Here is a 21,355-nt window from a genome sequence, read left to right on the forward strand (position 1 = left end):
CAGATTTTTTTTAGCACATAAAAAAGTCATTTTAACATATATTTTTACATATATTTGTAAATGCATTCCAAAAATGTAGATTTGTGTTTTTAAAGACATACATTACATTTGAAATGTATTTTTAAAAATATTTTTTATATATTTTGTAATAAAAACGCATTTCAACATGCAGTATATATATATTGCCTAGATTTTAAGCTCCAAGGAACAGGGCCCTCCTATCCCTCTTTCCCTGTTGTACTGAACTGTATTGTTGCTGTATTGTCTCTCGTTATATTGTAAAGCGCTGAGCAAACTGTTGCTGCTATATAAATCCTGTATAATAATAATTTAAATATATATATATATTTATATATATATAAATATATTGAATGTAGCCAAAATTGTAGCATTTCTAATATGTGTCAATATATTTTGGAAGAATATTTAAAAAATATATTTCAAATATATTTCATGTGGAAGAGTAGTAAGCTTCAACTATTTCCACCCAAAAAGTTCCTGGTTTTCAAGCCTTTGCACAAGCCTGAAATGTGTCATGTCTTAAGACAGCCATAGATTGATTGAATCTCGGTCGGTCCCTGCTGAACCCAGATTCGATCAATCTATGGCTGGCTTAAGACATGACACATTCCCAGCTTGTGCAAAGGCTTGAAGTCTAGGAACTTTATGGGTGGAAACAGTCAATTGATCTATGGGCAGGCTGATTGTATCCAAGTCAATCCATTGATCGACTTGGGTATAACAAGTATGTTGGATTTTTAGCATGCGTTTATTGTCCACATCCCCCCGCCAGCAGAACACACTAGCTGGAGGGTTTCCCCAATCAACACTGACTGTGTTGAAGGGAAATTACATAATCTATGGCCTGTCTTATAGCTAGTAAAGTTTCAAAATTACTGTGAGTTTTAATCAGCTGAACAGCTTCTGAAGGATTGGGTGCCAGCAGTTGTTTCCAGTGATCTCAATCAGCTAGCAGGAAATTAATAAAATTGGTGCATAGGTGCAAAGGAAAGTCATCTATTCCTGGATTTGCCACTGCTAAAGCTGGTAAAGGAGAGGTTAAGAAGCCAGTGGTTTCAGGAATTACTGTAGTTGAAAATGTTTCCTCCAGAAGCTGGCAAGCTGTTTACATTGCCATAAAATTTGCATTAGTGTACCAGAGGAACCACAGCATAAAGGATTGCAAGGTATAGATTTTGGCTAATTTAAACGGGGTGAGATACCTTCTTAGTTTGATTGTTTTGGTTTGTTCCCAACGTTCAATACAGTTTGTCTCCTTGCAGATGGAACTAATAGCGGTAAACCATTGAGAGTCAGTAAATGACGTAGAAAGGTCCCTTTCCCATTGCAGGAAGGATGAAGACTTGCAGAAACAGGTCTTATTGTTTGGGATGTTATAGAATAGAGAGACTCCCTTCTTGGCTGGCTTGGTGGAAGTGTAATATTGCCAAGCAGTAGTGTGTATGTACATCACTTTGTCAGAGAGGGCTCGTAAGGATTGGACAACTTGGATATATTATAAACAAATCAGTAATTGGTAAGCCAAATGCTGTTGCAAATTTTTGAAGCTTTTGAGGATGTCCCCTGTATATAGCTCTGAAATTACGAGATACCACGGTGGTACCAAGTTTTATAGAGAGATAAAGAGTGAGGGATTCTAGCATTGTTAAACCCACAGTAGGATTGAGTTCACTCTGGGATTGGAGTGTGAGGCTAAGTGTAGAGTTCTCTAAGCAATGAGAGATGACTGTATTGAGAAAAGGAGTGATTTCAAAGCTAGGGGTTGCCAAAGATCAATCAGCAGGCAACTATGCAGGTTTATTTTCCGTGGAATCATTGATTGCTTGATATCTAGCCCCAGTACATAATTAGATGGTTGCAACCAAAGTTTGACCTGACCCAAAGGAGTATTATATTATAGACTGCATTGTACCTCATCCCTCATAAGCAATTGTAAAATACCCTGAAAGACCAGTAAAGGACTTTACTGGTACAGTGTAGAACAAACTCGCATATATAAAATTACACATTTTATTGAGTACATCATAAATTTGAATTGTTTAAGAACAATACATGGCTAACCAGCCCAAGTGTATCAGCAATGTTCTCTATAGCATTATATCCGCTAAAAGGTTGACGTGTTTCGCTTGTTAACTTCTTCAGGACCGCAGAGAGTGGAGGCAGAGAGATCAATTGCCTTATATATATATAAATATATATATATATACATACATAAAACATTAATCATACAAATACATTTCCAAAGAAAACATAAAGATTGAACACTGTTCTCCGCAAGCTCACATACAGATACAGTCAGGGATGCAGGGCATCAGCACACGTAGGGAGTAAGAAAAGTAGTCTTGAGTGGGCATCCGTATTCATTATTCATCCAGATGTTCCAAATGTTATATATTTGGCATATAATCATAGAACCGCTTGTATAATAATCTAGACATAACAAAACACAAACAATCAATCAAGGTTCCTTCAATACGGAAATGCCCCTCTCTTAGGGACTCATAAATGCCAACTCCCCCATCCAAACACATACCCAACACTCCCACCATCAAAAAGCAGGAGCAGGTATGCCGTCAGGTCCAATATCCAGGCTAATTTATAATATCAGTCCGCTACTTGAGATGCTCATGTGCATACATATGGAATCACCTCTTCACCAGTAACTCTTATGATACAGTAAACAAAACCATGTCAATTAAGCCCCCCAATCCCTCCTCTCCCTTTATTCTCAAACCATATGTCTCTCAACTTATGTTATCTCCACATCATAATTAGCCAGCCATATAATAGCTCCAAATAGGGCCAAAACCCAGCATCTGACGGGGCGCTTAAATGGCATTGCCCGCTTGATATACGTCATCCTGAGCCTTACATCACATCCAACACAGGGTAGAAGTGGATCACCTCCACAAACCAAGCGCCCACTGTGCAAGTGCACCCATACTCCAGCCCATATCCTTACTCAACAGCATCAGCTACGGCCTACAGTGGCATACAGGAGCTCTGCCAGCCGCCACCACCTCAGCTCCACCTCCTAGGGAACCACTGGACAATAGATAGTCCAGTGTCCCAGCTGATTTCCAAAGGAGACAATGATATTCTCTATAAATCTCTCTGCAACTCATCCATAATTAAAAACAAAAAAAAAGATAATGCCCATTTTAACCGCACAACCCAAACTATGCCATATCACACACACTCCTCAATCTATAGCACGCATTAAAGAGTGCACTACAGAGAACAGCTTTCAATATGTACATGTTACTAACATATAGACAGTATAGCCCTATAAGCCCTCATCATAACTGGACCCGCAACACCAGCACAGATGGAATATCTACATCCAAGTATATCCAGAGGGACCACTTTAACACCAACTGACCCAAAGGAGTAGAGGTAAAGTAATCTTATAGATCTGTACAGCCTATCCCCTTAGATTTTCTATGTTGAGAGTGAGCCCCCCTGGCTTTCTTGCCTTGCCAGAGGAATCATTTAAGTAAACTATTCAAAGAACATAGGTATTTAGGAGACAAAGGATGGATAGGGTTCTAAAAACTGGGTTAATTTTTGATTGCAATACTAAACTAAGTGCCAAGTTCTTTTAGCCCTTATTGCAGCACTTAGCAGGTACAAAAATATAAAAAAAAGTCATATTTATACATGCAGCCTAACTGCATTATAGTAATTAAATGGGTTCAACTGAGGTTTAAAGTAGTATTAAACCCCTATTTACTTATTCTTATAGCTCCATCTCACTAGGTGCAATTGCAATCACATTTTACTGTTCTCTAGATCTCCACGCCAGTGTGTGTTTAGGTTTTGTGCTACCCTAGGCAACACAAAATATCTCCCCCCCCCACCATCCCCATCCCCCAGAAGAGAAAGAGAGAGATTCACATCACAGCTCTATGGAATCCATTGCTGGAGTCTCACAGCCTCTCCCCCGGATCCTTCACTCTGCTCTTCCACTTTCTGGCCATCCCTGGTGCCCCTTGGGGCCTCCTTATACACAGCACCATCACCAATCACCGGTGCAACGTCACCACACAGGAACCAGCACAGGACAATCAGTGTCCCTTCTTTCGAGTGCCAGCGCCACCCCCCCGAAAAGTGCCACCCCTGCTCCTTGCTGTACATGTCTCAGTGCCACTTCCTGGAAATCCTGGTGGGGGAGCACCCACCGTTCATGTCAGTTCAGCAACATCTGTTTAGAGCATGCATGTTCAGTAAATTCTTGTAGAGCATGGATCTTCAAATCATGACCCTTGGGCCAAATTTGGCCCACTGCAAGATTTTTTTTTCCAGCCCTCTGATGTAAGAGGGGACTCTGATGGGGACCCTCATGTAAGTAGAGACTCTGATGTCAGGGGGCTGCAGTGTAAGGGGGACTTTGATGGGAAGTTTCCTGATGGGGCTTAAAATGATTGAATCCTTCAGACCATAGCACAGCTACACAGAGGAACCTGATTATGATTAAGCGGCAGTGGGCGTGCAATGCGTTACCCTGTTCCTCTGTGTAGCTGTGCTGTATTCTGAAGGTTTTAATCATTTCTATAAGGAAGCTGAAGTTTTATTCCTTTTACAGTGTGCAGTAATCCAATTCTATTTTTCTGCACTGAGTTTTGTTACAAGCTTTACCTGCACCCAGGCATTAATAGGAGCAAAAGGTGGTGGACCGACCTGGAGCGATGTTTTCTTTTCTTTGTTTTGCTGATGTTCTAAATCATATTATGTTGATTCCAAAAAATCCAAGTGCACTTGATTCAATAATTTCTAAACTGGCTTTTCGGTCCTCAAATAATTGGAAAATATATACGATGTGACCCTCATACTGAAAAGTCTGGAGACCCCTTTCATACATAATCATGGATCAGAGCCGGCTGTCAGGAGGACACAAAGGCCTAGAGCATTACCAAACAACACTTTATTAAAGTTCTGAATGCCAAAAGCATACTCACAAAGATGCTCCTATAATAGCATAGTCAACAATCACACTAGAGAAAGCAGCAGTGGGGCAATGTCACCCAGTCCTAGCCCCCACTTCAATTGGCATTTTACGCGTTTCGGAAGACACACTCACTTCCCTAGAACCGTCTGTCAATCAAATGGTCTATGTGTTGTGGATGCAAAGTGTCCTTGCATCAAGAATTGTTTTCAAAATGAGAGTGCACACAACAGGGGGGCTCCACTACCTCACAAGGTCTCCCCATTGCCTCTCTGACATATGCGGTCCCTGAGGATCAGAAGTAATCTTTACAAATTTTTCAAGAGCTTGTTTTTTTGCTGAGACAGAAATAATTAAAAAAAACCCCAAAAAAACAAATAAACAACTAATTAACATTTGAGGATTTAATAACACTTTAATCTCACAAAATTGTGATTGTGCCAAACTGATACAAATCTAGTCTCTTTTGATTTTATTCAGTATATATAAAAAAAAATCCCGTCGCATAAACAAATAGCTGAAACATGATTCACATTAATATTAGAAACAGTAGATTGATGTGTCTCGTTACAAGCCGTCTCACAGACAGAACAAGAGAGAAACAAATTCCTAGCTTACAGACTTTGTGGATCTAGTAAATATTGAGGATGATGATGTTCAGGCATTAGTTTGTAATCCACAGGTGACTTATTTGTTTATTTCCAATATTTATGTGCCTCCAGTATATAAGGCACACTGTGCTGGCCAAGACACAATGTGTGATCCGAGCCATGCTGCTAGGTTGCTGCAGCCGAGGGAGCGTTCATAAAACTGTCAAACAACTGAACCTTCAGATTTCCTCCCGTTAATACTCAAAGCATCCTTATTATTTGACATTTTTATGAACAATCCTTCGGCTGCAGAAGCCTGGAGAGAGTGTCATCAGGCAGGAAATAAGACAGCCTCTGTGGGGGCTTACAGCAACTTTCAGGACAGGCGCAGAATAAAATGATGGATGAACTCCACATATAAAATAAAAACCAATACGTAGTTATAAAATCATTAAAATCATTCATTTTATTTTTAAATGCAACTAATATAAATAGCTAAATTGATCAATTTAAAAATTAAATTCACTTGGGAAAAAATATTGCCTTCTGGGTGATCTATGTACATTGCGGGGATTTGTTGAACAATTTTGTTGAAGATTCCTGCCTTTTGTTGCTCTGAAGGAAAAGCTGTTTGTTCTTCTATGTCTTTTGGATACTGATTCTGAATGGGAATTGCTTTTTTCATTATTGATCAGCTGATGCACTTGCAGGATTCTAATGAGGAAAGTCGCAGTGTCAGCATCCCTTTACAAGTGATTATTCCTATTGGGGCAGCTCATCAAAAGTGAAATTTTTGTTGCAGAGGATGATTAAAATCTGACTTCTTAGTGCAGACGTCTGGGAAAATCAGCGAGCTAATCACATGAGCAGAACATTACATTTCTGGGGAGCTTTGTACACCAACTGTGCAGGTTTGAACTTTCCTCCAGTTATTTTAAGGCCATGTCCCTGTGTTCTTGAGTCAGTCAGAATAAATCTTTACAGGACTGAAATTTGAGTAGTTCTTACCGGTTACTACACTTTTTCTATGATCCTGATTTGTAGGGTCATATTTAATAAACTGCTTTGACCTAAAGTAGACATTCCACTAGAAAGAAAAGTCTACTCACCACGCCAGGCCTTCCTTCCTCCCTACAAACCACCATAGGATAGCAGTAGAAAAACACATCTGTGGGGAAAAAAGCAAAAAAAAATTTGATATACTTAATTTACTGGTTTATACTGGATGGACGTTTGTCTTTTTTCAGCCAGACAAACTATGTAACTATGTAACTGACTGTGTAAAGAACACCTCCAGGTTGTCATATTGTATTGAACTTTACAGAAAATTACAGCACTGCAGATTGAAAAGGAAAGGTCATTTTATCAATATTAAATTACAATATGACTTGTGTGCCGATTGCATATGCTGTATTTTTTTATTTCATATACTTTTCCCATGAAAGTGGAGTTACTCTGTATATGACACTAATCACCTGTTTAAGAAAAAATATACTCAAACATATACAGTGGGGATTGAAAGTTTGGGCACCCCAGCTAAAAATTTGTATTAATGTGCATAAAGAAGCCAAGGAAAGATGGAAAAATCTCCAAAAGGCATCAAATTACAGATTAGACATTCTTATATGTCAACAAAAGTTAGATTTTATTTCCATCATTTACACTTTCAAAATAACAGAAAACAAAAAGATGGCGTCTGCAAAAGTTTGGGCACCCTGCACAGTTAATATCTTGTACTGCCCCCTTTGGCAAGTATCACAGCTTGTAAATGCTTTTTGTAGCCAGCCAAGAGTCTTTCAATTCTTGTTTTAGGTATCTTTGCCCATTCTTCCTTACAAAAGTCTTCCAGTTCTTTGAGATTTCTGGGCTGTCTGTCACGCACTGCTCTTTTAAGGTCTATCCATAGATTTTCAATTATGTTGAGGTCAGGAGATTGTGAAGGCCATGGCAAAACCTTCAGTTTACGCCTCTTGATGTAATCCCCCGTGGATTTCGAGGTTTGTTTAGGATTATTATCCATTTGTAGAAGCCATCCTCTCTTTAACTTCAGCTTTTTCACAGATGGCATCAAGTTACCATCCAAATTTGCTGAAATTTTATTGAATCCATTTTTCCTTCTACTCGTGAGATGTTCCCTTTGTCACTGGCTGCAACACAACCCCAAAGCATGATTGATCCAACCCCATGCTTAACAGTTGGACAGAGATTCTTTTCATTAAATTCTGTGCCCCTTCTTCTCCAAACGTACCTTTGCTCATTCCGGCCAAAAAGTTCAATTTTAATCTCATCGGTCCACAGAACTTGTTTCCAAAATGCATCAGGCTTGTCTATATGTTCATTTGCAAAGTTCAAACGATGATTTTTGTGGTGAGGACGTAGAAGAGGTTTTCTTCTGATGACTCTTCCATGAAGACCATATTTGTACAAGTATCTCTTTATAGTGGAATAGTGTACCACAACTCCAGTGTCTGCCAGATCTTTCTGGAGGGATCGTGCAGTCAAACATGGGTTTTGAATTGTTTTTCTCAAAATCTTGTGAGCTGTTCTGTCTGATATTTTTCTTGGTCTTCCAGGTCTTGCTTTAACTTCCACTGTTCCTGATGACTGCCATTTCTTAATTACATTCTGAACAGAGGATATTGACATCTGAAAACGCTTTGCTATCTTCTTATAGCCTTCTCCAGCTTTGTGAGCATCAACTATTTTCAGTTTCAGTTTTCTAGACAACTGCTTAGAAGAACCCATGGTGCTGATTGTTGGGGCAAGGTCAGATGAGTCTGGGCATTTAAAACCTTTGAGATTGACATAACCTGGTCTTCCCAGACGTTGATTGAGAACAATCCATGTCACTGGCAGGTCTCAGCTTTGCAAAGGGGGCAGTGCATGCTATAAATTCTGCAGGGTGCCCAAACTTTTGCAGACGCCATTTTTTTGTTTTCTGTTATTTTGAAAGTGTAAATGATGGAAATAAAATCTAACTTTTGTTGACATATTATAAGAATGTCTAATCTGTAATTTGATGCCTTTTGGAGATTTTTCCATCTTTCCTTGGCTTCTTTATGCACATTAATACAAATTTTTAGCTGGGGTGCCCAAACTTTCAATCCCCACTATTCTCTGTTCCTTTGTTTTGGCTGCCCATGGTAGGCCAATTCCTTGCCTTCTAGCAGCTGGAAGTTAGTTGTGTATGTATGGTGTGTTTTTTGTGTCAGCTGTGGGCAGATGGAGTGGGCATGTTGGAGCATAGTGTGACATCAGTAGCTGTCAGAACAGACATAAAACCACAGCCCACTGGTTTCCAGCCACTGATCTGGAGCATGCATGTATTGATAGGGTGCCCCCTTCTACCAGACTGCTGCCCCTTTTGCCTGTCCCTTGTCCTTGCTCTGCCTTCCATTGCTCTCAGACTCCTTAAATTATCCAAAAGTATTTATTTATTTATATTTTGCTGTGATCTGACTTTCTATTAGAGGGCGGCCTTCTCCATGGTCCCACTGTATGTAGGAAGGTAGTCACCCTCTTTTGCTTGCTTTTGAGATGGAGTAAGTGACTATGAAGCCCTAGATGATGAGGGTGGCCTTTTGCAATTTTCTTGGTAGTGGAGACAGATACTGCTGGGGCAGTAGAGGGGAGCAGATGTCAGGAAGCTGGAGCAGTGAACTTGAGCTTGGAAACACTGGAGTCCTTCCAGTGACAGTATGCAGTCAGGTCACAAGCTATGTTCAGCAGTAGCCAGGAAGACAGGTGCAGGGTCAGGATCAAGTTCAAAGCCAGGAACAAGAAGGAGTCGGTAACTTGCTGGCAGTGAGGTACCAAGTCAGAAGGTGAAATCATGGTCCAAGCCATGGTCAATAACAGAAGTGCACAGCAGACGTAACAGAGAGGGGTGTTCTAAGAGAAATGTCAGATGTAGCTAGCTCAGGAACAAGGTAGAAGACTTTCAAGAACTCAGGATACAGGAATTAGAGCTGAAGACAGTCTAGCACTGAGGCTAGACAGACCTTGGGTTTAATAGACGACCAGGATCTGTGGACGCACCCATGCACGCAAACAAGTGTGTGTATGCCCCATTCGCATGCAAATGAGCACTTGTTGCATGGGAATTTGGCACTTACCTGATAGTAAGGCTTTGTGCACAATAGCATTTTTTTAAGCTGAAAAAAACTCTGGAAAAAAAACTGGATAAAAAACCCTGGTAGTAGCGTTTTAGTAGCATTTAGAGGCGTTTAGGAGCATTAACATTTTATTAGTGTTTTTACAATACATGTAGGGGGGAAAAAAGCTAGAAAAAAGCTGTTAGGAGCTTTTTTAGTAATGTTTAGTGGCATTTAGGCTCCATGCAGGCTAGGTTTTTTTTAACCTTCCTGGCGGTTATCCCAATCATGACTCGGTGTTAATTTCAGTACCAAAAACGGTAACCCCAAGCCATACTCGGGATTACACTGCAGAGATCCCTCAAGCCTTTCCTTGTCCCAGTCCGAGGTCCTCCCACTGTGTACCTCGGCCATGTCCGCCAGCCGATGCCGGCATCCGTCTTCCGGGTTCGGTTCCCTGCGAGCGACGGGACATACACGGGGCGGAATCAGTGGGAGATTCAAAAAAGTCAAAATTTTACTTACACACAATACACTGTAATCTGTTAGTATTACATTACTGTATCAAACCATTTCACATACATTTTATCCCGAGTGCTTTGTCCTGTGCCCTGCCTGCATTTTTACCGTTCTTTCTGCCTGGAAACTGAGAAATGTCCATGGCGTCCAAAAAGTGTCCCTTTAGGTCGAAATCGGTTTTAGACCAGCAAGAGAACAGCGATCAGGGGCGGACTGACAACTCATGGGGCCCCGGGCAATAGGGGATCATGGGGCCCCTGTGTCCTCACCCATACTCAAACTACACTCAAAAAAGCCTATGAAAGGTACCAGGGGCATCTCATGGGGCCCCCTACTGACCCCGGGTCCTCGGGCAGTGCCCGAGTTTCCAAATGGTCAGTCCGCCCCTGACAGCGATAGTAAATTAGAACTACTTGCAGAATTGAGCAATAATGATTCGTGGGGAAATTCGTCATCAAACACTGAAAACGATTCTGCAACTGAGCTCAGCGAACTTGGCACTATATTTCAAATTTCAGTGTTTTTGGTTTGATTATATTATTGAATTACATTTATTATTATTATATTTTATTTTTTATAATTATTTATTATATTATAATTTATGATTTCGTGTTTCAAACTTTATCCTACCCGGGATGTTTACTAGACTCTTGTTCGGACAGATTTCAGTGAGGTATTCCTAAAAATTACAGGCCTACAATATAAAACAACAAATTTCCATGCAAAGCAAATGTACCGCTTTAACATTCAAAAATATTGATGAGTTAGACGGCCAGGGAGGTTAAACTCCTAGAAGTCAAATAATGTTATTCTATGTGTCCGTGCAAACTACTTTAGACTATTAGCATTATTAAGCATCTAGAGGCAGAAAAAAAATGTTTTTGTAGTTTTTTGGAGCATTTTTCCAGCAGAAAAAAATGCTAAACACTACAAAAATGCTCCGAACAGCTTTTTCTCGCTTTTTTTTCCCCCTCTACTTAACTGTAAAAACGCTAGTAAACCACTAACGCTCCTAAACACTACTTAAATGCTACTTAAAAATGCTATTACCAATGCTTTTTATCCCGCATTTTTTTAAGTTAAAAAAATGCTAATGTGCATGGAGTCTTAGGAGTGTTTAGAAGCAATTAGCATTCTTTTTCTGCCAGAAAAAACACTCCTAAAAACTACAAAAACTCTGAAGCTTGAAAAACTTTTCAAGCCTAAAAGAGTGTGCATGGACACATAGGATAACACTATTCAGCTTCTAGGAGCAGAAAAAAATGCTGATAATAGCTTCAAGGAGCTTAAAATAAAATGCTAGTGTGCATGGAGCCTAACGACTATGCGATTTGATGTGTGCATACTGTAGAGCAGTGCACATGGACTGCCTTTTCCAAATAAACTGAGGAAGAAAAACATAGTAAGGAACAATTGGCATGAAAAATAAATTACAGGCCCATTAAGTAGTGGATGTGTCTGGATTACAGTCAGGTCCATAAATATTGGGACATCGACACAATTCTAACATTTTTGGATCTATACACCACCACAATCACATACACCTACCTTCTGGAGAGTGTTCTTGATCTGGCCAACTGTTGTGAAGGGTGTTTTCTTCACCAGGGAAAGAATTCTTCGGTCATCCACCACAGTTGTTTTCCGTGGTCTTCCGGGTCTTTTGGTGTTGCTGAGCTCACCGGTGCTTTCCTTCTTTTTAAGAATGTTCCAAACAGTTGTTTTGGCCACGCCTAATGTTTTTGCTATCTCTCTGATGGGTTTGTTTTGTTTTTTTCAGCCTAATGATGGCTTGCTTCACTGATAGTGACAGCTCTTTGGGTCTCATCTTGAGAGTTGACAGCAACAGATTTCAAATGCAGATAGCACACTTGAAATGAACTCTGGACCTTGTATCTGCTCCTTGTAATTGGGATAATGAGGGAATAACACACACCTGGCCATGGAACAGCTGAGAAGCCAATTGTCCCATTACTTTTGGTCCCTTAACAAGTGGGAGGCACATATGCAAACTGTTGTAATTCCTACATCGTTCACCTGATTTGGATGTAAATACCCTCAAATTAAAGCTGACAGTCTGCAGTTAAAGCACATCTTGTTCGTTTCATTTTAAATCCATTGTGGTGGTGTATAGAGCCAAAAATGTTAGAATTGTGTCGATGTCCCAATATTTATGGACCTGACTGTATATTTGGATAATGAAAATTTGATTTTGTGTCACTGCATTATGTGCATCATGTCCAGCAGCACTCAGACTAGGTAAGGGAAGAGTAACACAAGGGACCTCTGGGGTGTGCTGCTCTATTCATATATACAGTATACATGAATTATCCACTTTAAGACTGGAGATTGTGATTACAAGAAGCGCCTGTTCTCTTTAAGGTCTACTGTTGTTTATGGATTTTTTTAGATGATGACACGGGTGTATTAGTAATGGTTTTTACACGGCTGTGTTATTTTTAGAGTTCGTACTTTAAGAGCAAAATAAAATCTGAGTAATTTCTACACTTTACTAAAAATATCCAAACTTGCTAATTAGATTAAAATGTTTTGCTAATTGGATTCTTATTGACTGCTGTGTGTGATGCAGCTTGTGCTTGTTTTCCGAGTCTACGAGTATGTGTGTGCATGTATGTATGTGTACATGTTTTCTCTTTTATACAGGTATGTAAACTATTTAACCACTTGCCCTCCAGAGGGTCCCCCCACCCCCTTCCTTTCCAGGCCATTTTTTGCGTAATGGTTTTGTGTTCCTTTAGCTGACAATTGCGCAGTCATGCAACGCTGCACCCAAATTAAATTTATGCCTTTTTTTTCCACAAATTGACCTTTCCTTCGGTGGTATTTGATTGCCTCTGTGTTTTTTATGCTTTGCTCTATAAAAACAATTCTGAGAAAAAAACAATATTTTTGACTTTTTGCTATTAAACATGTCCAGTAAAAAATTTTTAAAAATCTAATTTCGTCATAAATTTAAGTCAAAATGTATTCTACTACATCAAAAAAAGTCCCAAAAAACATAAATGTCCCATAAATAAATATCCAAAAATTTTAAAAACATATATATAAAACATCATTTTTTTGATTAATTTTTTGGGACATTCATTTAATTTTGGACATTTTTGTATTATTATTTTGTATAAGTTTAGATTGGGATAGATTTATTTATATAAAGAAGAGTTCAGTTATTATTGTATTCTGCTATGTGTAAATTAATTGGTTTACATGAAAGTTATAGTGTTTACAAATGGCGGTATAGATAATGGAATTTTTTTTTTGTACTAGTAATGGCGGTGATCAGAGACTTATAGCAGGACTTCGGAGGGCATCTGACACTGGGGGGAACTGACTTGGTGTCACTGACATCCCCAGTGACACCAATACAGTGATCAGTGCTAAAAAAAAACACTGACACTGTACTAATGGCGCTGGGCAGGAAGTGGTTAACATGAGTGGCGATCAAAGGGTTAACAGTGTGCTGGGTGTGTTTTACTAGGGGCCCTGTGTTTGTGCTTCACTGTAAGCACACTGCTTTGTATGGCTGTGCTGTGCACAGCCATGCAAAGCAGTGTACACGAGATGATAGGGAGAACTGTGTTGTTTACAAACAGTTCTCCCCGACAGAGATCCTCAGCAATCACTGGGCGCTGGCAAGTAATCACCTGCCGGGACCCGGTGGTTGACAGCTATGGCCACGAATGGCAGCTTGGGTTAGGCGCTCACGCGCCCTCTACCCGGAGATGCACAATCACGTGTATATATACGTGATTTTGCGCACCCGTGCCACCCTGTAGCACTATTTCTGTTATAGGGCAAACAGGAACTTACTTGTATAATTTCTATTAAAGAAAGATAATAACATTTCCTTATTCTTGATTCTGGGAAATATCATAAAGTCCAAGTCCAGCTAGACCCAAACAGCAAAAAAATCAGCCTCAGCTCTCTGAGGGGCTCTACTCCGCAGATTCACTGATTCAGGGACACTGCACCCAGGGTCATTCAACCCACTTTCTAGGGGGTCAAGACTCGCCACTACACTGGACGCACTATGGAATGCTGCAGAGGGTGGTGCCACATACCGTATTTGCCGGCGTATAAGACGACTGGGCGTATAAGACGACCCCCTACTTTTCCTGTTAAAATATAGTGTTTGAGCTATACTCGCCGTATAAGACTACCCCTCTTCCAACACACACCAAATAAAAAAACATCAGATTTGATTTCAATATGGTATGGTATTTCAGTATGGTATTCCAATGATGGGGTCCTATTCCTCCCACTGACACCAATGATGGGGCATGATTCCTCCCACTTATACCAATGATGAGGCACTACTCCTCCCACTGACACTAATGATTGGGCACTATTTCATCCACTGACACCAATGATGGGGCACTATTCCTCCCACTGATACCAATGATGGGGCGCTATTCCTCCCACTGATACCAATGATGGGACACTATTCCTGCCACTGACACCAATGATGGGACACTATTCCTCCCACTAATACCAATGATGAGGCACTACTCCTCCCACTGACACTAATGATGGGGCACTATTTCATCCACTGACACCAATGATGGGGCACTATTCCTCCCACTGATACCAATGATGGGGCACTATTCCTCCCACTGATACCAATGATGGGGCGCTATTCCTCCCACTGATACCAATGATGGGGCGCTATTCCTCCCACTGATACCAATGATGGGACACTATTCCTCCCACTGACACCAATGATGGTGCCCCATCATTAGTGTCAGTGTGTGAGGAATAGTGTCCCATCATTAGTGTCAGTGGGAGGAATAGTGCTCCATCATTAGTCAGTGGGAGGAATAGTGCCCCATCATTGGTGTCAGTGGGAAGAACCGTGCCCCATCATTGGTGTCAGTGGGAAGAACCGTGCCCCATCATTGGTGTCAGTGGGAAGAACCGTGCCCCATCATTGGTGTCAGTGGGAGGAATAGTGTCCCATCATTAGTGTCAGTGGGAGGAATAGTGCCACGTCATTGGTGTCAGTGGGAGGAATAGTGCCCCATCATTGGTATCAGTGGCAGGAATTGCGCCCCATCATTGGTGTCACTGGGAGGAATAGTGCCCCATCATTGGTGTCAGTGTGGAGGAGGAATAGTGCCCCATGGTTGGTGTCAGTGGGGGAGGAACAGTGCCTCATCGTTGGTGTCAGTGTGGAGGAGGAATAGTGCCCCATCGTTGGTGTCAGTGGGGGAGGAACAGTACCTCATCGTTGGTGTCAGTGTGGAGGAGGAATAGTGCCCCATCGTTAGTGTCAGTGGGGAAGAGGAGCGGCTGCTCCTTCTTTCAGTTCGGCCGCTTGATTTTCGCGGGGCAGTTCGGCTCCGCCTCCTCGTCGGTGATTGGTCGCCTGTGTGCCTTTCCAGTGCTGGCGCCCAATCACCGCTGAGGAGGCAGAGCCGAGCGGGACCATCGAGCGGCCGAACTGAAAGAAGGAAAAGCCGCGCTTCCTGGACCGGATCGTCGTGGGACCGGGACCGGAGCCAGGTAAGGTACAGCAGCCCCTCTGCCCACCCCTGTATTTGGTGTCCGTTGGAGGAGGAGGGGGGGTGGCGCCTCCCCTCGAAAAAGTGCCGCTCTGACACTGGCTCGCCGTATACCGGCGTATAAGACGACCCCCGACTTTTCAAAAGATTTTCACGGGTTGAAAAGTCGTCTTATACGCCGGCAAATACGGTAAGTCACATCATTATGTGGTTTTGCTCCCTCAAGTTTTAGGATCCATCACCTTTGACACCATAGGGGGCATTTACTAATACTGGAGCACTCAGAATCTGGTGCAGCTGTGCATAGTAGACAATCAGCTTCTAGCTTCAGCTTGTTCATTAACCTCCTTAGCGGTATTCCCGAGTGTAGCTCGGGGTAAAATTTCTATACCAAAAGCGGTAACCCCAAGCTACACTCGGGCTTACCATGCAGCGCTGCTCTGGGGGTCCCTGCAGCACTTACCTTGTCCTTCGCTCCCGCAATGTGTCCCCTGCAGCGTCCCCGGCCATCTCCTCCGGCCGATGCCGGCATCCGGCTTCTGTGTTCCGGTCCCTGTGCCGTCGGGAAATATGAAATTTTTAAAAAATGTCATTTTTGCTGTCATTGCTGTTTCAATGCATTTCACATATATTTTGTCCCTACTGCTTTGTCCTGTGCCCTGCCTGCATTTTGACTGTTCTTTCTGCCTGGAAACAGAAAAGTCCATGGCGTCCAAAAAGCGTCCCTTTACGTCAAAAGCGGTTTTAGAGCAGCGATAGTAAATCAGAACCACTTGCAGAATTGAGTGATAATGATTCGTGGGGGAAATTCATCATCAGACACTGAAAACGATTTTGCAACTTTGCTCAGCGATGTGCGAATTTGCCTCTGTATTTCAAATTTCAGTGTTTTTGGTTTGATTACATTATTGAATTAAATTTATTATTTTTATATTATTATTTTTTATGATTATTTATTAAATTATAATTTATGATTTCGCGTTTCAAATTTTATCATATCCAGAATGTTTAAGACTCTTGTTCGGACAGATTTTAGTGAGTTATTCCTAAAAATTACAGCCTACAATAAAAAACTACATATTTCCATGCAAAAAAATGGTACCGCTTTCAGCACAAAAAATCGGAAAGAATCATACCGCCAAGGAGGTTAAGCTTTCACAGTTGATTGGTTTCTGTGCAGAGCTGCACCAGATTTTGCACCCTCCAGTTTTAGTAAATCCCCCCATGCATCTGGACAGAAGATACTTAGAAAAAAGCGTGTTGATTTTTTTTTTTGTAACTGATACGGGAGAGTTCCAACAGGGTGGGGAGGATCCCATTGTTTTATTTAGTGTCTTTTAGATATGTACTTCATTTTATATATATATATATATATATATATATATATATATACACACGTACTATCTGCCTATATTCACAAAATGATATATGCTTTACTTACAGGCAGCCGCCACAATGGGATAAAGCCAGCCAGCAGCAATCAATCCATCGCAATTTTGGGTGCATTAAGTGCACCCCCTGCTGCATTAATAGGATTGGATGCAGAGTCATCACCGAGCCTTACCCCACACAGAGCTCCTCCATATCATATGCTGACCCTCTCTCCAATCAAGATACCACTCTTAGCTTCTCACCTGCCTGGTAAGATCTTATAACATTTATAACGAGATGAGGTCATTTACACAACTGACAATTCTAAAGAGAACTGACATTTTTTTACAACCAGATATGTCAAACATCAGTGAATTAGGTGCCAGTCTGGAGATGCTGATATGGAAGCTGTAGACCATGCAAAGGCACATTTGGTTGATTGTCAGGAAGCAGTTGATGGAACTTACAAGAATTTACAATATTCATTTTCAAAATGGTGCTCAATGTGGGGCCTCAAGTTATGCTAGGAAGATGTGTTTTCAACTTTCTTAACTCTCATAGGTGCATTAGATTTACAGTAATACAGCAATGCAAAGAGTAATAGTGTGAAACTGCAGTAAAGTGAAAAAAAAAAAAACATTAATGCCCAGCTCCCTCCTTCCCTGAAGCCCCCCCAATTATGCATCTTTTTTCCCTGTAGTCTTCTTACTGGTCCAGTGATTTCACAGGTCCTTCCTCTTCTGCCCCAGCTGTGACAGTGGGTTGCCTGTCCTCCAGAACAGTGATTTTACATTTTGTTATAAATGTGGAGTTGGGTCTTAAATGTGTCAATAGCCCTCATTCAGAGGTGCCAATGAGGGCAGTAAAAATATGCAGTTAATCCATGCTTTAACCACCCCCCTTTCCGAATACATATCTACAGCATAGATGGTAGACACATAGGCCTGAATACAAATCCATGCTTTTCCACAATTTTTGTTCTCAAATCCTCATACAATTCTTTGCTGCTCTTTCTGTTCGCCATGCTCCATGTGGCACACAGAGACACACAACAGAAAGGGTGAGTCAATTTTTCACCATTTTAACTGGTTGCTGGTGTGATTTCTATATTGTCAGCACCTGTTAATTGATACAGGTGAGTTTAATTACAAATTACAAGCATCATAAGCTAAAAATGCAATTATTTCTTACAATTTTGAGAAGGTGCCAACAATTTTGTTCAGTCCATTTTGGGGTTTTTCATGGACTGTGCCAGATTTTGATTTTTGTTTCTCCACTTTTTTGTGTCATACCAATACAAACAAAATAAATACACATGAGAATGCCGAAACATTTGTAATTGCAACAATTTTCTGGATGAAGTGGTGAAATATCTGACAGAAATGCAGGGGTGCCAATATTTTTGGCCATGACTGTATATACTGTATATATGTACTATGTTATTGTGCTATCTACCTCCTAGGTGAATTTGTATAGCAATATTGAAATATATTCATGACGAAAAGGTGTGAATGACTGGTAAATACATTTGCTACTTTCTCATGTAAATACAGTAATGTGACATACAGTATTACACAGAAACCTCTACGTAGTATGGCTCTGTATTATTTGGAGATAGCTGAGAACAATGTAACTGATTGCTAGTGATGAGTCAAATGTACCTGGGTTTAGTTTGGGGCACATTGGAGAGCATTGCTGAAGTTCATGTACCAAATCTAAACCCAATTGAAGTCAATGGGAGCCAAATGGTAAAAAACAGTAATGGTTATTTTTTAGGCATTGTCAAACAAATTGCATGGGGGCTGAGCACAGCCTTGGGGAACATGTACCAAAGCAAAAACGTTTTTTGGACAGGGAGCAGTAATTGTAGTAATGCCTGTATAGAACATTAAAAATTCCCAGGCCTTGCCTGTGAAGTGGCGTATCTGTGTGATGTATACAACCTACTGTACTACAGCAGAACTGACATTTTCAAAGAAAAAAGGTATATTTAAATTGCCAGCAAAATGACAGCTCCTAGATCAACAATGGGCAAACTACGGCCCGCGGGCCATATACGGCCCAGCGGACCTTTTAATCCGGCCCGCGGAGCGTGATAAAAAAAAACACAGCCAGGGCAGGCAAACATTGGCTGTCAGGATGTGTGTAGGCGGGGCAGCGTGACGAACGTGAGGGGAGCTAGGCTCCTCTCGCAGTCCGCCCTGAAGACCGGAACGGCGCGGGAACACGGCGAGAGGAACGCGCGGAGCAAAGGTAAGTGAATTGACACAGGGGGGACTTGGCTTACTACTTGGGGGGGAATAGTACTGTGGGGGATGAAATACTATATGGGGGATGAATTAATATTGGGGATGAATTAATATGGGGAATGAATTACTATAGGGGGGATGAATTACTATATGGGGGATGAATTACTATGGGGGATGAATTACTATATGGGGGATGAATTACTATGGGGGATGAATTACTATATGGGGGATGAATTACTATGGGGGATGAATTACTATAGGGGATGAATTACTATATGGGGGATGAATTACTATGGGGGATGAATTACTATATGGGGGATTAATTACTATGGGGGATGAATTACTATGGGGGATGAATTACTATATGGGGGATGAATTACTATATGGGGGATTAATTACTATAGGGGATGAATTACTATGGGGGATGAATTACTATGGGGGATGAATTACTATATGGGGGATGAATTACTATATGGGGGATGAATTAATATGGGGGATGAATTAATATGGGGGATGAATTACTATATGGGGGATGAATTACTATGAGGGATGAATTACTATATGGGGGATTAATTACTATGCATAAAAGTTTTGTAAAATAACTCTTTTTATGCTTTTCTACCTTAAATTAATCTAAACATTTAATGTTACAAATTTGAATTTATTTTATATTAATTCACACATACACATCATTCATCTACTCTTGGTCCGGCCCCCGGGTCCAATATATGAACCCATTGCGGCCCTCAAGTCAAAAAGTTTGCCCACCCCTGTCCTAGATGCTTCTTAAAAACACTCCTGGGGATACCCATTATCTATATCAAACCCTTATCTGAGATGAGGATCTCATATAGATGTAAGTGGGGGATTCCAGAAAAAGCAGAATAGGGTTTCCCCAATTCATCCCAGCCCCTTCAGGTTTGGTATGGATTTTAAGAGGGAATCCCACACAAAAATCAATAGGTTCCCCCTCCTTAAAATTCATACCATACCTGAAGGGCCTGTGATTAAGGGGGAACCCCACACCTTTTTTAAATTCTAAACTATCCCTGGCTCCTTTGCTTAAATGGCCGGGGTTACCTATCTCTCCCACTAGCCATTATGTTCTTGCATTACAAATACTGAGACCCGGTGACAGGTATGTAATGAAAATAGAATTTTTTTATTTTTTATTCTATTGTCTGGTTTCAGTTGTAATTGTAGTTGAATGTGCATGTCATAATCATTCTCAGCTAGGATGCATTTCCCTTGCGCTTTTGCCTTCTGGCAGGAACTGTTCTTCCACACAATCCTCACTTACGGATGTGAAGCAGAGAAGTATTCTTGATGTGCTCTGAAAGATCCACTCTCCATCTCTCATCCAAGCCTATTGTTTGGTGGTGAAAGTCCTACTGCACACTTCTACTCATGGAAGAGCAATTTACAAAAAATCAATACTGCATTTTTCACCTTCCACGTAAAGACTTTAAATTTAATAAGTGGTGTAAACTCTGAACTGCTTTCTTCTAATCTCTTGTATAGATTAAAGACTCCTGGAAGAAAATTGTTCTTAAAGCCTAACTTCAGCCTAAATTACATTTTTAGGTTTGGATAGAGTGGGGAAGAGTTAACACTTTTTCCCCAGGTTTTGTTTTCTGTAGTGATTACCGTGCACTGGATCAAGTTAGGATAGGTAATATTTTTAGGTGAATCACTTTTGATTGGTTTCTATACTTCACTGCAGAGGCAGACTGACCAATTGGAAACTCGGGCACTGCCCAAGGGCCCAGGGTCAGTAGGGGGCCCTATGAGATGCCCCTGGTACCTTTATCATAGGCTTTTTTGAGTTTGGGCAAGGACACAGGGGTCCCATGAACCCCTATTGCCAGGGGGCCCCATGAGTTGTCAGACCGCCCCTGCTTCACTGTAAGCTTTTTGCAAATATAGGCTAGTTACTTAATGGAGGGTTTATGTAACACTAGATAGGTCAAAGTGTAGGAACTCCAAACACAAAGGTCTGAAGGCAATGCAGTAATGAGGTTGATGTGCTGTATGTCATCTATTGGATAAA

General features: G+C 41.0%; 1 protein-coding gene across 1 annotated transcript in view; it reads left to right on the plus strand.

The window, feature by feature from the left end:
• Positions 1-21,355, plus strand: part of TCERG1L (transcription elongation regulator 1 like) — a 244,115-nt gene that overhangs the window by 62,996 nt on the left and 159,764 nt on the right. The window contains exon 4 of the mRNA XM_089669320.1: positions 17,129-17,326. Coding sequence (XP_089525446.1) covers positions 17,129-17,326 — 198 coding nt within the window. The remainder of the gene's footprint in view (positions 1-17,128; positions 17,327-21,355) is intronic.

The sequence above is a fragment of the Staurois parvus genome, unplaced genomic scaffold (genome assembly GCF_062004578.1).
Source record: "Staurois parvus isolate SC_StPar_1 unplaced genomic scaffold, SC_StPar_1.0 ptg000009l, whole genome shotgun sequence".
NCBI lineage: Eukaryota > Metazoa > Chordata > Amphibia > Anura > Ranidae > Staurois > Staurois parvus.